Source organism: Apteryx rowi, unplaced genomic scaffold (genome assembly GCF_003343035.1).
Source record: "Apteryx rowi isolate R43461 unplaced genomic scaffold, aptRow1 scaffold_31, whole genome shotgun sequence".
Lineage (NCBI taxonomy): Eukaryota > Metazoa > Chordata > Aves > Apterygiformes > Apterygidae > Apteryx > Apteryx rowi.
The window spans coordinates 3,947,878-3,962,574 of NW_020449530.1; the positions used below are offsets into that span (position 1 = coordinate 3,947,878).

General features: G+C 42.9%; 1 protein-coding gene across 1 annotated transcript in view; it reads right to left on the minus strand.

Moving 5' to 3' along the window:
* Positions 1-14,697, minus strand: part of TMTC1 (transmembrane and tetratricopeptide repeat containing 1) — a 147,490-nt gene that overhangs the window by 3,279 nt on the left and 129,514 nt on the right. Inside the window, exons 12-15 of the mRNA XM_026070391.1 lie at positions 10,024-10,132; positions 4,359-4,461; positions 975-1,110; positions 179-323 (exon numbers count right to left, since the gene is read on the minus strand). Coding sequence (XP_025926176.1) covers positions 179-323; positions 975-1,110; positions 4,359-4,461; positions 10,024-10,132 — 493 coding nt within the window. The remainder of the gene's footprint in view (positions 1-178; positions 324-974; positions 1,111-4,358; positions 4,462-10,023; positions 10,133-14,697) is intronic.

Genomic DNA, 14,697 nt, shown 5'->3' on the forward strand with positions numbered 1-14,697 from the left:
GTGAGGAGGAAACAAGAAGAGATGTTCGCTTGATGGCCAGCATGGATATATAGCCAAGTTCTGTCTGGCCTCTCTGCAGAGCTTCACCCTTGGGTAATTTTCACACTAACATGGCCATCCCTTTCCATAGTGATAGTGTATCATGGCCCTGTCCTGACCATGCTAGTCCTACACTCACCAGTGCCAGACGAATCTCTTTATTCGAAGGCTGCAGTGACACGGCTTCTCTATAAACCTGCAAAGCTTCTTCATACCTCCCAGTGTTGTAATACAGAGCCCCAAGTGGGGACAGGATTTCAGTTTTCTGGGATACCTTCAGTGCCCTGAATGTTGGGAAAAAGAGAGGTTTCCAGGTAATTTGAGGATCAAAGCAAAAGAGCAGGGTGTGGTTTGCGCTGGGACAGAGTAGCAAACCTCTGCACTCTGCATGGCATAGTCCCATCCCAGAAAGCACAGTCTGAAGTTCTTGGGGAGTGATGAGGGTGCCCATGGCAGCCATCCCTCTGGCAAACTTAGAAGGAGAGAAGACCACCTCCAAAGTGTGGGCAAACAAGCAGCAGGGGTGGGGAAGGCTGACAGTGGCAGAGGCAGGGGAGTGCTAGCACAAATCAGGATGCCAAAAAGGAGGAAAAAAAATAGTCCACCCTGTTTCATACCAGCAGGCAATGTTGGCGCATTGCTGTGAAGGGCGTGAATTCCCCAGCCGAAAGTGGCAGCGTACATTGTGGCAGCTTGGGAACAGTCCAGGGAAGTCAGCACTGCCTGAGTCAGTGCTTACCAACAAACCACACCCATTAAATAGCCAACCAAGCAAAGGCAAACCCAATTTCAAATGGATGGAGAAGGGGAGAAAAAAATGCAAATGCTACACTGGCAGATTGAAATGTCACCAAACTTTTTAATGAGGCCCTTTAGCAAGGACAAGCCGTACCTGGGGGTAAGGGAAACATCGGTCTCTCAACTCAAGTTCTTACCTTTTGTACCATGCTTCAGCCTCTTTGTTCTGACCCAACGAGCGGTAAAGCCTGCCCAGGTTCACCATGGCGACATGGTGATTTGGGCTCAGACTGATGGCCTCTCTGTAGTGGGACACAGCCCTCTCCGGAGCCCCTGGACAGGAAAACAGCTGTTAAGCTGGTGCCTCAAGAAAATCATCTAGCAACTTCAGCATGCAGTAATGCTTTAGGTTTTCTTCCAGCTATTGCTGTATGCTTGGGAACCATTTTGAGAGGAAATCCTGCCTCAGCCTTTCTAGAGATTGAGCATAAGGAAAACTGCTGTCCAAATAACGATTTAGGGCCCAATATTCAAAGATGATCCTGAGAAAAAGGTTTACTTCGTCTAGGTTTTTGCACTTTGTGGGTACAGTCACCAGAAGACGACTCCTGACTGAAAGCACTCCTCCTACCACACTCCTTGGGGAAGGTACCCCCGTGTAAGGACAGAGCCTACCCTAAAATCCCCCAGGAACACACACTGCAGTGAACAGCTCCCCAGCTGGCTGCAGGGTACGACCGGGTGGGTATCTTGCAGTCTGCCCTGCTGCTGCTGTACACCAAACAATTTGCAAAATCATCAAGTCATTGAATCCCACCTCCCAGCAGAGCACCCTTCCACCCACGTGCAAGGGAGTCTCTCCCACGCTGGCCCACCACCCATTTGGGAGTGGACAAGGGACACAGAGAACAAGCCGCCACGTACACCTTATAACCCGATCAGAGCCGCAAAGAGTTTCAGCTGTATCAAAACAGAAAATATTCTCTATATCTCTTTTGTGTCTGTCTTTACTCAATCTTTGTGCATGGCTCAAAAAGAATGTGAGTAGGTGCCAGTAACCAGCTAATTCCCACTTTGATACAATAAATCCAGGACAAAAGGTGTCTAGGATGCCTATTTTGGAGCACACAGGCACTATCTCCATGTTTCAGAGGAGCCATTGGGTGGCACTGCTCCACTGTAAGAAAACATCTACCTATGCAAGGTTCTACAACCCATGACATCACCAAACACCGCAACAAAATACAACACTGCAAATGACCTCAAAAGCCTATAATAACAGTGCCTCATATTTTTAGGAAATGCCAATTTTCAATTTGAATTGAAGAAAGGTGCCAAACCACTATGCCAGAGGCCTTAAGTTCTACTTATGAAAGTATATTTTTATTTATCTAAATAATGGCTTTCCTCTTGAAGGACCATGCAGTGCTTTCCTCAGGCACAGCCTGCATACTAACTACAAAATACATTAATGGGGCACAGTCAAAAGTCCTGGCAGTTCAGCAATGCAATTGTCAGATTTTTAGCCACAATGATGATTTAACTAGTTTGCATACTTTAGGCCAGATATTTCTGATGAAAACTGACACTCATGGAGCTTTGTCCACCAGCAAAGCCGTAGAGCACTGATATTTTTTAAGTCACATCAATTTACAGTGTATTTAATTCCATTTCTAGCTGGAAAAAAGAACTTGAAAATGGCCTGCACTTGTTGGGGCACTGCACATATGTTGCTGAATTTCTATTTTCGTAGCATTTCAGATTTAGTTTGATTTTTCTTGAGATTATCTATGCAACATAAAAGTAACATTATCATGTCTCAGTCTTTCCTTTAAAGGAGAGAAGAGAGACATCTGTAGGGAGATTCAGAAGCACTTAAGATTCAAAAGGCCAACAACACATCTTTCAGGGTAGGAATTTTTTAAATATCAAGCAGCAGCCTCACTCTGCTCCTGCTGCTGAGCAGGCAGATGTTTTTGAAAATCGTATCTACAAAACATGCTGGGAAGCAGCTGGGCATGCACTGAAGTCCTTAAGGTCAGCCAGCGTCTACACTGTTAAACGCATGGGGGTAACACATGTCATTAAGGGAGGCACAATGAGTGTCTACTTTCACTGCGGAGTTAGCTAGAGGTATGGCTCCCCTGAGCTGATGCCAGCTTGAGGCTTGCTGCACAAAATTCTACAACTGAATTGGAGCAGTGCTTCATGGCGATTCCCTCTAGCCCCATCAGGGAAGCCTAGGACCCCCAGGGAAGCTACTTCCTTCACACTTCATCTTGTGTTCAGGAGTATTATTTACATATCATGCCTAAAGTTTCAAAATTCAGGGGTTTTTTTAATTGTTTGTACATAGGAAAATGTGGTAATAAAACAGAAAAAATAGTTTTTACTTTGGCAGAATACACAAGTGCAAAAAGAAAGTGGAGTACACTATATCAGAATAAATAATTTTGGCAGGAATAGAGCAGTTTAGCTGGGTCAGGGAGCGAAAGGAGCACAATATCAGAGTGGAATTACTGACAAATTTTTATTATTTAAAAATTTGAATTTTGGCAGGACAAAAACTTAGAATCTCCACCTATGTCATTAATGCCATGTTTCCTTTTTTGATTATAAATACTCATCATTTTGGCTTCATATTTATTTCACACTGATACCACAGAAGAATGATGATGACTGAGCATCAACTTGGAGGTAGGACCACCACCTACAGAAGGATGGACACTGCTCTTTGCCACTGCCCTTCCTTCCCAAGCGTTACTAGCGCCTGGCATTGTGTGAAAGGAGCAGAATCAGTAGTAACTGCGCTCATTAAGCCTGAAATACTTCATCAGTGACTCTCAGCTCTGTTCTGGAGGAATGCGGGTGAAGGAGTAGTTTGGTTTCTACTAGTAGTTTCTCAGTTCAAAGTTGGACTTGCTTATAAAGCTGTCAATAAAAGGTGGCAATTATAGTGGTGTTTTTTTTTTATTATGTGAATGCCAGGAAGTGCCTGAGTCCTTGGAAGCTGGATGGGAACCAGTAGCCCAGAAGAGAAAGGCTTTGTATTTCATTATGGAGCTCCTGAGAAATCAATTCAGCCCACAGGATCTTAGGTTTTGTTTTCACGGATGATTTTGGTTTAAAAGCCATGTTTGTTTTACAGCAGTGGCACTCAGCCTTTACAGTCAAAGAGCTGCTTTGTCACCAAGTAGGGTAGCAAGTGCCCCAAAGACCATAATGATCCATTTGTGCATCTGGGATTTTGTTTTATGTGGCCATGCTATCCTGGAGAAATGGCAGTGTTGTTGGGATGCTGCCTAGTTCAAATTAAAGAAGGCAACTGCCTGTGCTAATAAGGTGAGAAACACTGTAGGAAACAGAGGCTGAATGCCACTGCCATACACTGACTGCTTTGACTGCAAATTTCAGTACACTGTGCCATCTCAGCAGAGCAGGGATATTTACTTTTAAGCTATAGTGGAAGCATACCCACTGCTCTGGAATTTTTTGACAATCTTTTAAAAAYGTACTACTAAATAAAACAAATCAAAGCAAATAAGTCAGAAAGAGAAAATTCCTTGCTCCATCTCACTTACCAGTATCAACTAAGAAAACACCATAGTTGTTATGCAGATCAGAGCTCTCTGGACAATTCTCTATGCCGGCCTTATAAACCTCCTCTGCTTCTTTAAATCGTTCCTTAAAACAGAAAGAGATGTCTTAGCTGTGGCAGAAACAGTGTCAGCATCAGCTGCATACCTGCACGTAGTGAAAATACCACTTACAGTCCTGCACCRCGGGGGCCACCTCCCTCGCTGGCCCACCCCACCAAGCCGCAGGGACTAGCCAAGGTGTTGAAGTTGGGGGTCCTAGGCTGCCCTATAGCCCTGGGGGGAGAGAGGCAACTCCTGAGGTCAGTCTGGACACTACCTGGGCTGAATCACTGCGAACCCTTTTCTCTCCCCATGGACCAGGTGCTTACAGCTCCCCGGGAGAACCTGGCAGTGGCCATTGCCTTGAGGAGGCCAAAATTACACCCCACGTCCTGGATGTGATTAAAAGATCAGAATCTGCTGTCTGGTGCCCCACAGCAATTCTGACAATTTTTCCCCATACATTTGCAATTGGAGCTACCTGTAAAACAGTAATAACAGCTGGAAAAGGTTACTTTTCAGGAGCTTCAGTGGCTTGTGTGTAATGTCAGTGAGACTCAGCTGGGCACACACCTAGCTGGGAAATGCACAGTGATAGAGTTAAGAAATATCTGTCATTTGGGGGCCGATATATTTTATTTGTTTAATAAGCATCTTGCTGGCTAGCTTTTCCCCTCAGGAGCTCTGCTCTTGGTTCCCTAAGCAGCAGGAAAAACACGGGGAACAAAAGCCTGGGGTATGTGTGACAGCTGGGGGAAGGAGAGAGCTAGTGCAGGGGAATGGGGGAAGGAGGAGGAAGATCAGGAGCAAAGAGGGAGTGGGGCAAATCAGACAGATCCAGATTAAAAGCAGGTTTTGTCAATGTGTGAGATGTAGCTCACTGAGATCAATGGGATGTGCCATTGGCCTGATTTTCAGATGTGCTGAGCCTTTTCATTTTGCACAGATTTCAATGAGGTTTGATGGTGCTGAGAGTTTATGGAAATTACAGATCTGTTCTTTGGGACCATCTTGCCTATGCAAGTGCTCTACGGACTGTGCCCTGTCTAGTCTGCACTACGTGCATGGGCATCCAGGTCCTGAAATGAAAATAAGGTGTCTAGTTTGGATCAAGCAGCAACCTAATAAGGTTTTCATTTCCCTCTAGCCAGACAGTACGTGCCAGCTGCCTGCAGGCTCATTAACACCACAGTTATTGCATTTTTCTCCCCCCAATCTCAGAGCTTTGCTATTGGCATGTTATTTATGGAGGGAAGGCTTTTTACAGTGGAAGCAAGCAGGGTGCAGAGGGTAAAACCTCCAGCAGCGAGGCTCTTTTCTCAATTTGTCCACCCAGGTGGGCTGGAAGAGCCCCGTGAAGACAACCCCCACGGCTTCTTCCTGAAGCCCTGGGTGAAACGGGCCATTGGGCTCTCCACTGAGGTGGGCTTGGAGACACCCAGAGAAATCTCATGGTCGGGAGCTGAATCCATGCTGAAACAAAAGACAGGTCCACTAATGCACTGCCCCACCAATGCTCCCAGTGACCCACTGCGCCTTGCCACTGGGACCTGCCAAGGAGCCAGGCTTCAGGCAGACAGCGTCCTCTTGGACGGCCCCACACGCTGAGGCAAGATGAAGACCACTTCTAGCAGTCAAGGCAGGCCTTGAAAAAATATTTTTCTCAGACGACTCTGTTAATTGTCTGTGGGAAACGGAACTGATTTTGCTGTTTAGTCCAGCTTTGAATTCTTCTCTCCTCAAAACCTGCAAATCTCAGAGCATGCTGGGCTCTCTCTGGATTTAAGGGGTGTACCTGACAGCAGCATGTAATCTGCAGTTGTTTAAATGCGTGGACTCCTTTCTTACCTCCTATTTCAGAACTTGAAAGCTGGAATTAATAGCATTTGAAGACTATGACTTGATGAAAGCAAATCGTTTGTCACAGTTAAATGCTTTCACATTTACATGATAAAGGTCAACCAGCAGAAAAGATAGTGTGTGATAAAACACAGAAACACATTTTTAAGAAGTGCTTAAATTTGGACATTTTGGATAAATTTATATAGATTTAACATCATTAGTCTGTGGGGTCAGGAAAAGTGTAGTAATCATCAGAACTGACTAAAATGATGAGCAGCTTTCTCAGAAAACATCTGTCAGAGAGACATTAACAGGTATATTTTCAGATTTCTGTATTGATTTCTTTTCCTCTAATTTTAGTTTTCAGCAGTGGTATATGGCTCTGCATGCATACATGAAAGTTTTCTGCATTTAATTTACTGAACCTAAATCCTATCTTCAAAATAAGGAAGTGCTGTGTTAAACTGGATTAGCAGTGTCCCAAGTCAAAGTATTCACGCTCACAGAAACTTAGCATTAGGTGCACTTTTATCATTGTTGCACTGCACATGCACTCGTAAAACACTTTTTTGGCATCTAACATCCTGACCTTGCATGCAGCAGGCTCAGTGCAAGTCTGAAACAATTTCTCTAACCAACTGTTTCTATTAAGTTCAGTCAGAAATTAAGAAAGGTGTGTCAGAGCTTTCTCCCTCATAGCCTATCTTCTCCTTAGGAAAAATGCAATAAGATAACCAAGGCTTGATTCTCATTAGCACTTATTAATGCCACTTCCAGATCTTCATGAAACATTTATCAAGCTCACAAAACTCAGAAGGCTGCCTTAAAAAATGTATGAGATTTTTATGATTTTAAGAAAATTATGCATCTGAAGATCTCTCAGTTGAACTCCAGGGTTTTTAAGTCTGTTTCTTTTTTTTTATGTTTTTTTTCAGACTCGGTATGTCTGAGTCACATCTGCAGGGTTTCCTCTGCAGCTAGGTTAAAAAGTTTCTTTTTCTTAGGGTATGCTGATGTTCTCACAAAAAAACAAAAACAAAAAAAACCCTTGACTCCAGAAGCTAGAGCCTAAAAAAGCCATCAAGTAGCTTGAGATGGCTGATGAAACTTCAAAAGTGGGCAAGAAGGTATACTCAAGAGAGTCAGAGTAAAGCCAAGGGAACCGGTGTTGTTACAGGAGTGTGAAACCCGCAGACAAAAATATTTGATTTCTGATATTAGCAGCACTGAAATGGTAATAGACTGTCATGGAATACTACCACACACCGTGACTGAGTTATGAGATCAAGTAGAAAAAGCTGTAAGAAGGACAAGCACTTATAAAAGGCACAGACCAGGCAAACTGTTTTATACAATGTGTTGTTTTTTTCTTTCCCAAGGTTGTTCTGGTTTCAGAATCAACTATCAAGGAGAGAAAAGGGCAATTACACTGAGTTACAGGCTAATTCCCTGGAGCATGAGACATTCCTCTTAAGAGCATTTTTCACAGCTACAGAAGGAAAGGAACCGTAAGCCCGATTTCAGATTCAGAGCCTTTAAATTACAGGGGCACACTGTGCAGGACCAACCAAGGCAAACAGGACACTATTTCACTGTGTCACTTCCATCTGCTTCCTCCCGTCTTAGCCTTAGCACAAAGCTAGAGGAACAGAAGTTTGTCACAAGCATGGTCACTTCATGAGAGTTATTTAAATATGCAGCTTCTAGCACTTCAGCCCCTTTTCTCTCACATCCCCATGGGAAGGAACTAGTTCATACTCCCTTCCTCAAAGCTACGCAGAGAGTCTGTTAATGCAGCCCGCTGGGATAACTTTGAGCATACTGCCTGGCATCAGTGATAGCTGAAGAGGTGTGAGAAGAACTCTGGGCTACAAGCAGAAAGGAAAACAGCTTTGTAACTTTTAGCCCTTTCGGAAACTATTGCTCAGGCAAGGAGGAAAACCCCAAACCAAAAAACAGGATCCCATTTCTCCCTCCTGGCAGGTATATCATCCTCTGGGCTGGAGCTGCCAAAGTCTCTGCCCGTACCCCTCCGGGAACTGCACAGCATCATTCTGCAGCCCTCAGCCATGGGGAGCGGTGCGTATTTGCAGGACGGCTCCTACTGCAGTCACTACGATGGCTGGGCAAGGACGCAGCTTGCAACACGCAAGCTGCACAGTCAGGTAGTCATCTGCTATGGCTGAACATGAGAAGGTGTTAAAAGCCTGCAGGAAATCGTTATTTTCTGAGGAAACTGTACAAACTATCTTTTTTCACTTCCACTTACTCAAGCCTCAAGATGATGAACAAACTAAGAGTAGGTGAATTATTGCTGGACTTACTAACAACATTTGCTTTGGGCAGATGGCTTCGGGACTCTATAATGTTTTTATTGCTCTGTTGACCTTATGACCGATGGTTCTAATTAATTAATTCAATTAGTAATAAAACCAGGTATTACTGCAGAGAACTCATTTCCTATACTTGCAAGAGACTTCATTAAAGGGCTGATTCAAATCACAGATCCCATTCAGCAAGGTTCTTCTTTCAATTCATACACTCTATTTCTAGGTCTCTGCAGCTGTATATCTGATAATAATTGAAAGTCACTTAAAAGGGAGAAGAAAATAGCACAAAACCTTTTAGTAACCCATATTTATCAAAGGTGGATTTTGTGGAGTGCCTATATCATGAAAGAAGCCAGAATAAGCCAGAGTAAGACCTTCGCTTATAGTTTTGCCAAAATTTAACCACCTCCTTTTTTGGAGAGAAGGTTTCAGCTAATTCTGTTAATCAGACTAATGGAAAATAGTGAAAGATGATATTCCCTGACGCCCAGAGGGGAAGCTGCGGCAAGATGCAGCTGACGTCCATGGGAGCAATGCCGGAAGCACAGCCTCCTTTGGCTACTGCTCCATGCTTGGGGAAAACCAGACCCTGACGGTCTCCAAATGGGCACCCACACTTCACGGCTTCTTTTGAACTCAAGCGTTTTGTGCCTCCATTTCCTCTTTCTTCAGTGGGAACAGCAATAGTTCACCTCACAGGGAATTTGCAGAAATAAATTACATAACGTACAGAGAGTACTAAGGGACCAGAATAATAAGCATGGTGAAAAAGCCCAAGAGGAAATGAGTAATCCTGCCTCCAGAGTGCAGTCTGGACGGTGTGCAGTAAATAAGGCCTGGGGCCACATACTGAACAATGAGGTTAAATAAAATATCAAACAGCTGCTCATTAAGAGCAACATAAAGCAAGTGAACCTTCCCACTCCCAGTACGTGACCATCCACCTGCATAATTAAGAGCTGCATCCTAATGCACATATGCAAAGGGCTGAATTCAGGCTGCAGAGGCAACCTTATTTTGGACATTTCCTAACTTTGGAGTGTTTTATTATAAAATCTTAATGTTATCTGTGTGCGTGTGTGAGGGGGGGAAGGGCTTATATATTCTGCTGTCAAAACACTCTAGGTACACTATAATAATGGATCAAGCCTTTGCTAAAGACATGAAGAGCTGCAAAAAGGATATTTACTCACAATTTTAATAGCAATTTAATTCAAAGCCACATCAGGTGGGTGTAATTACTCACTGAGAATGAGTTGCCTCCTATACTGAAAAAGTCAGCTCTAAAGCAGCCCAAAAGATCTCTCCAGACAGCCATAGATTCAGTGCCTGTGTGCGACGTGAGAGCTTTTCGAAGGCATTCGGCTGAGAACCACGCCTGCAATGTCAGGGCATCACGCACAGAAGGAACGTGAGCTTTGGACGAAACCCGTTACCTGCTCGGCTAAGAGGGAAGCCAGGCTTGAGTAAGCGTCTGCGAACTCCGGGCCGTATTTAATGGAATCCCTCAGCAGGATTATAGCCTCCTCCTTCTTCCCTTGGGACCTGCATGCCAAAAAATACAGGAAATAATGAAATTTAAAAAAAAAGGGGGGAAAAGAAAAGTTCCTTTAATAGATGTTTAGGTCACCCATTGATTAACTGCTTTAAAGAGATGTAAAAGTCTCTGTCTTGTTCTTTTCAGCAAAGACTAAATAATTAACTCTCACCTTCTCTCCATGGTCTGAGAGCATCCCCTGAGCCCGAGCAACTCCCTTGGCCTTTCTCTGTGCATACAGGACTGCAGGGAGGGGCTGTGGTCACTGAATACATGCAGACATGGGATGCATGCTAAATTTTATATGCTGGCACATGCACTTTCTGCACACGGTTTTTCAAAGTCCCTGGAGCAGCACACAGGCTCCCTGCAATGACTTCTCATTTTTGATTTGAGTGGCAGCTGCGAGGGGAGGAGAAGGGAGCCGACAGGCTGGGCTGTCTGGTGACTGTCGCACTGGGCATTATCCAATGATCCCAACAAAGGTAAAACACCCCCAAAAATAATGTATTCCCCAAAACCCCACACTGAAGAGCAAAAAATATTTTGACTGTCAGACAATCAGTATTAGTTCTCTGTCTGATGAGTCATAACCATGATATTCTGTAAAATTCTCCAGTCCTGTAGTCCTACTCTCAGTATTTCTCTTTATGACAAATATATCAAATTCTGCCTCATCCATCCAATCAGGAGTTAAAGATATATGAAGGGCAAGTCAGCAAAAGGGTCCCCAAATATAAAGTATATTTTCTAAAAACACTGCAGAGTCTTTGCATGTTCCTAGACAAGAAGTGCTGTTATATATCAGGACTTATGTCTTAGTTAAATTACTACTTTTAAATTAAAAGTATTGGTAAATCAAATCTGTCTGGGATCTCTGTCTGGGATCCCATGCACCTCAGTCATTAGCCTGTGCTTCAGATCTTAATGATTATAAACAGAGATATCTGAGGGATGGCTACACTGATGAGCTACAATTTTTCCAGTATTACTCTGCTTTTATTGCCTTGGGAAAAGGAGAAGGTTTCCCAAGCAAACATTTAAGGATGTTTATTTGAGCTACAATTTCTCCAGTACTGCTCCATATTTCTTTCCTTGGAAAAAGAAGTTTCCTGAACAAATATCTAAGGATGCTTATTTGGACGGGAACAACATTTTCCTTGTGTTGGGTGTACAAAAAATATGAATAGCACAGCTTATAAAAAAGAACAAAAGACTCTGGCACACAGAAAATACRTGCACACCTTGCCACTTTGGCCTTGGATTTCATCTGAGCAACATGATCAGGTAACCAGATCTTGTTTATAAGGTGCAAATTTCAGCTGATAATATATGTGGCTTTGCAGATTTTTTCCTTTTCTAGTTATATAACTGGAAGGATAGTTTGCCTGTGCATTAAGTTAAGTAAAACCAGTTGTGCTAGTCTTTTTCTTCAGTGCTGCTTTGTATAAATTACACAACTGAAGCAAAAACAAATAAAGAACCACTTTTCCTCTGCACTAATTAAAGACTAGCTAGCTTGTCAATTTATAAAACTTTTGGGTCCCTTGGCTGGAGTTTCATGACACATTTTCATAAAGCAAAAACAGATGACTGCTTTATAAAGGTATTGATGTTTGGCAAAAATGTAGGAAATGCCAGCTACAAAAATAAAAGGATTAAGTGATCCACTCAGCAGCACTAAAAGTTCCCATTAACCACAAGTATGCACTCTGAACACAGGGCAGCCCTCTTAATTGCTCTTTTTTTCTAAATGGCCTTTTTTTTTGTTTGATCCAAGAACAATGTTTGTCTCCTGAAAGTGGGGGTAGAGAGGGAAAGATTAAGGCATCTTTTTATGTGACAGACTGAATTATACTAAAAAAAGCAGATCCAACAGTTTCTAAGAGGGCTCAGGCCTGCAAGATACCAAGTGCTCTGGCCAAGCACTTAAACACATACTTAAATTTTATGCATGCAAGTTGAAAATTAATTACTGGTTGAAGTGCTTTCCTGGAGCAAGGCCAGCATATTCAGCACTTTGCAGGATCGAGGCCATAGCTCATATAAATCTGATGTAATCTGGGAGAACGCAGAACACTGGGAGAACGGTCCGATACACTAATTTACTATGAATTGGGTATCTGCAGCAGGAAAAGGTGGGTAATACATACCTTCACTATGACAGAGAGAGGAACAAATTCACCTGACAGAAGGAGTCTATGATCACTTAATCCAATTTTTCCCCAAATTACCTTGACTTAAAATGTCCTCTCCCGATTCCCTCTGCCACTTGTGCTCCCAGCCTTTCACTGCAGCTAGCGTGTTCAAGCAGTGTGCAAGGAATGGCTCTTTCCACCCAGAGCATCTCTTCCACAATTTTGCAAGTGACCCACAGATTGAGAAACATCAGCTTAAACCATTAACTAGAGGTCTGGCGATACACAAGGGCTGTGTGTGGGCTGTTAGCACTGGAGCAAATTTCATCCACAACAGATTGAAAGGGTAGCCTAGGAATTAGTGTTCGAGTGCACTTTTTAACTTTCAAGATGATTTGTCTTATTTTGTCAAGTTAGTTCTTACTGCAGTAAAGCCAGAAACACACAACTCAGTAAGGGCTCCACAACTATTCTGAGCATGTAATTTTGGTTTTCTGTCATCCAGCTATGCCTATCTGAAAGTAAACCTCTAAGCCTGTTTGACTTCCTGTGTTAAGAATGATTCAGATTATTTAGACACATTCCTTTGGCATTCATTTATACTATGTGGATGACACCAAATTGGCAGGAGCAGGCAATACGCTGAAGGGCAGGACTGCTATTTGGAAGGACCTGCACAGGCTGAAGAAATGGACTCACAAGAAACTCATGAATTTCGACAAAAGCAAATGCAGGTCCTATGCCTGGGATGGGATAACCCCAGGATGCTACAGGATAGACTGGGGCTGACTGGCTAGAAAGTAGCCAGCTGGTCCAGGGAGGTGATCTTCCCTCTATTTGACACTTGGGAGACCACATCTGGAGAAACGTGCTGTATTGGGCTCCCCATTATAGGAAAGACATGGACATACTGACGGAAGCCCAATGGAGGGCCACCAAGATAGTCAGGGCTGGAGCACATGGCACACAAGGAGAGGCTGAGCGAGCTGCTCTGTTGGGCCAGAACAAGAGAAGGTTCAGGAGTGGCCTTATTGCTGTCTGCAACTAGCTGATCAGAGGACACAGAGAAGCCAGCGCCACACTCTTCTCGGTGACATGACGAGAGGCATGAAGAGTATCACTCAGTTTGCTTGTCTAAATGGAATGGAGAAATGTTTCACTTTCTGAAAGATCTTAAATTTCAATGCGTTTAATATCTATCTGACATTTTCCAGCCCCTTCAGACAATTACACAAGCCTGTGTCAGGATATTCACATACACATACATCCCAAAGCCTGTATTACAGAGGGCAAGGCAGTCCTTCCTATGAATAGATGAGTTTGCTAAACTTAGATTAAATCACACTAACAAATGCACAGGACATCTTGTGTGTCACTCTACATTCAGTAGAGAATAAGTGTTTTGAATAAACMCAAGATTTCAGTGAATATTATTTCTAGGCATTTCCTTTTCCCCTTGAAAACACAGTCTTAACATGCTCAAAGCATGTAAGAGTTATGAGGCTTTTCTTCATAAGAACTGCCATACTGAATATTAAAGTGCTTTACATATGGATAGATACAATAYGGCAAAGAATAAGTTCCCTCCCATTCTTCCTGCAATAGCAAGCTGAGATCCTAAATATTTACTTCAAATGTTCATAATATTTTATTTACTGTCTCTTTACAGAATATCCCACAGGCTATAAATTTATGTGAGGTATTCTGAATGATCCATATTTATCTCAGTTTTTCAAGTTGTACCTCAGCAAAACTGAATCTATATATAGGAGTTAAATATTTATATAAGGTGAAACTTAAACAAAACAAAAGAAAGCAGCAACAGGCTGCTTTGTAACACTGATCATAGACTAAAAAAGGGGAGAAGGTGATTCTTCATTTTTAGATAGACCATTCTTTTGGGTCTTTGGCTCTGCCTGCATTGTTTAATTAGCCACTGTCCAATATTTATACAGGGCAAGAAARTGATGACATACAACTTTATTTTACAATATGTAAACAAAATCAGGGGCTTATTCAACCATTATCATGCAGTGCTTCCTGAGAACATTCATCTTCTGGCACCTAGCTGTCTTCATTATGTGAAACAGAAAATGGAAACATTTTTTCATCCAGGTCTTTCACAGAAAAAAAACCCTAAATATTCCACCCTGTGCTCTCCAAAACAAATTTTTATGCAAGCTTAAATCACAAGGAACAGTTGCTTGAACAGACAGCCTATTTCCAGGGAATAATGAGAGGCAGATTCCCACACGGGAACAGCAAACCCATCCTTCCAAAATCCAGGAGTTCCCCTTTCTCAAACCTCATAGGTAGTGAAATTTAATATTTGCAATCAAATTTCCACACTAGAAGCTGCAGTGGGTATAAGGAACTCTGCAGAATAAGCCTCTGAATTCCCCATGCCAGACGGTTTCATTACATGTCCTCATATA